The sequence below is a fragment of the Trichoplax adhaerens genome, genomic scaffold (genome assembly GCF_000150275.1).
Source record: "Trichoplax adhaerens TRIADscaffold_1564 genomic scaffold, whole genome shotgun sequence".
NCBI lineage: Eukaryota > Metazoa > Placozoa > Uniplacotomia > Trichoplacea > Trichoplacidae > Trichoplax > Trichoplax adhaerens.
The window spans coordinates 1676-2594 of record NW_002061568.1 but is presented as its reverse complement, the minus strand read 5'-3'; the positions used below and the strand labels follow the sequence as shown (position 1 = coordinate 2594).

Genomic DNA, 919 nt, shown 5'->3' with positions numbered 1-919 from the left:
AGAGTGATCAGGAATAGATAGGGACTGATTGCACTTTTAGGTGTCATGACGAAATACTGCTGTAGTCTTTTAAGTGGTAAAAATATTGATTGAACTATTCTATAATACATGGAAATTATTCACTCTGAATATTTTCGTAGACGCTGATGAATATTGGCCGAAAATCTAGCGTCTCAAAACTTACATGACTTAATAGTTGGTTAGCTTTGTCACAATTAGAAATGGAGCAAACTTTATATGAGTATAAAGCTAGACACCCTGTTCCGGGTTTTAGAACACGCTCTACTTCAGCGAAGAATTTTTCTTCATCCAAGCAATGTAGCGCTTGTGCACAAGTTACTAGGTCGACACTATTATCATCGCAAGGCAATTCATATGCTGAACCAGTTTGGAATTGTACATTATGGGTCTGGTTGATGATTTTAGCTTCTGTAATTTGAGCATGGCTGTAATCGAGTCCGATAACTTGTTTAAAATATTTACCAAGCGGTTGTGTACATAGTCCTGGTCCGCATGCAACATCGACAGCAAGGTTCCAAGAAGATTTTTTGGCATATTGATGAATATAGCTTAAAATTTCTTCATAAATTTGATTTGGATAAGTTGGCCTAAATTTAGAGTAGTTTTGCGAAACCCCTGGGATATTGAAGTAGGTTGAATAAGAAGTCATTTCTTAAGTCATCTAATGGCGAATTTCAAGAAAAATGATGTCGCTGGTAATGGCGTTATTTATCAATGACTAAAACGCCATTATGCTAACTTTTCCATTGAGAAGTGCGGAAATGCAAAGGAGATTAGTATAATAAGATGTGATTGGCTAATCATAAAATAGATTATGCTTCTTTTCAATTGCAATAATCTATTTAAGGTTAGGAAGAGATCGAAAATAATATTGCATTGAGTTATTGAAAGCATTATG

The 919-nt window shown here is 34.9% G+C and overlaps 1 protein-coding gene across 1 annotated transcript; it reads right to left on the bottom strand.

Moving 5' to 3' along the window:
* Positions 1-331: 331 nt before the first annotated feature.
* On the bottom strand, positions 332-622 carry TRIADDRAFT_9885 (uncharacterized protein; the record flags this gene model as incomplete). The annotated part of the gene is made up of 1 exon (XM_002118820.1): positions 332-622. A coding segment is annotated over one exon (291 nt), but the record flags the coding sequence as incomplete, so codon positions are not given.
* Positions 623-919: the final 297 nt, after the last annotated feature.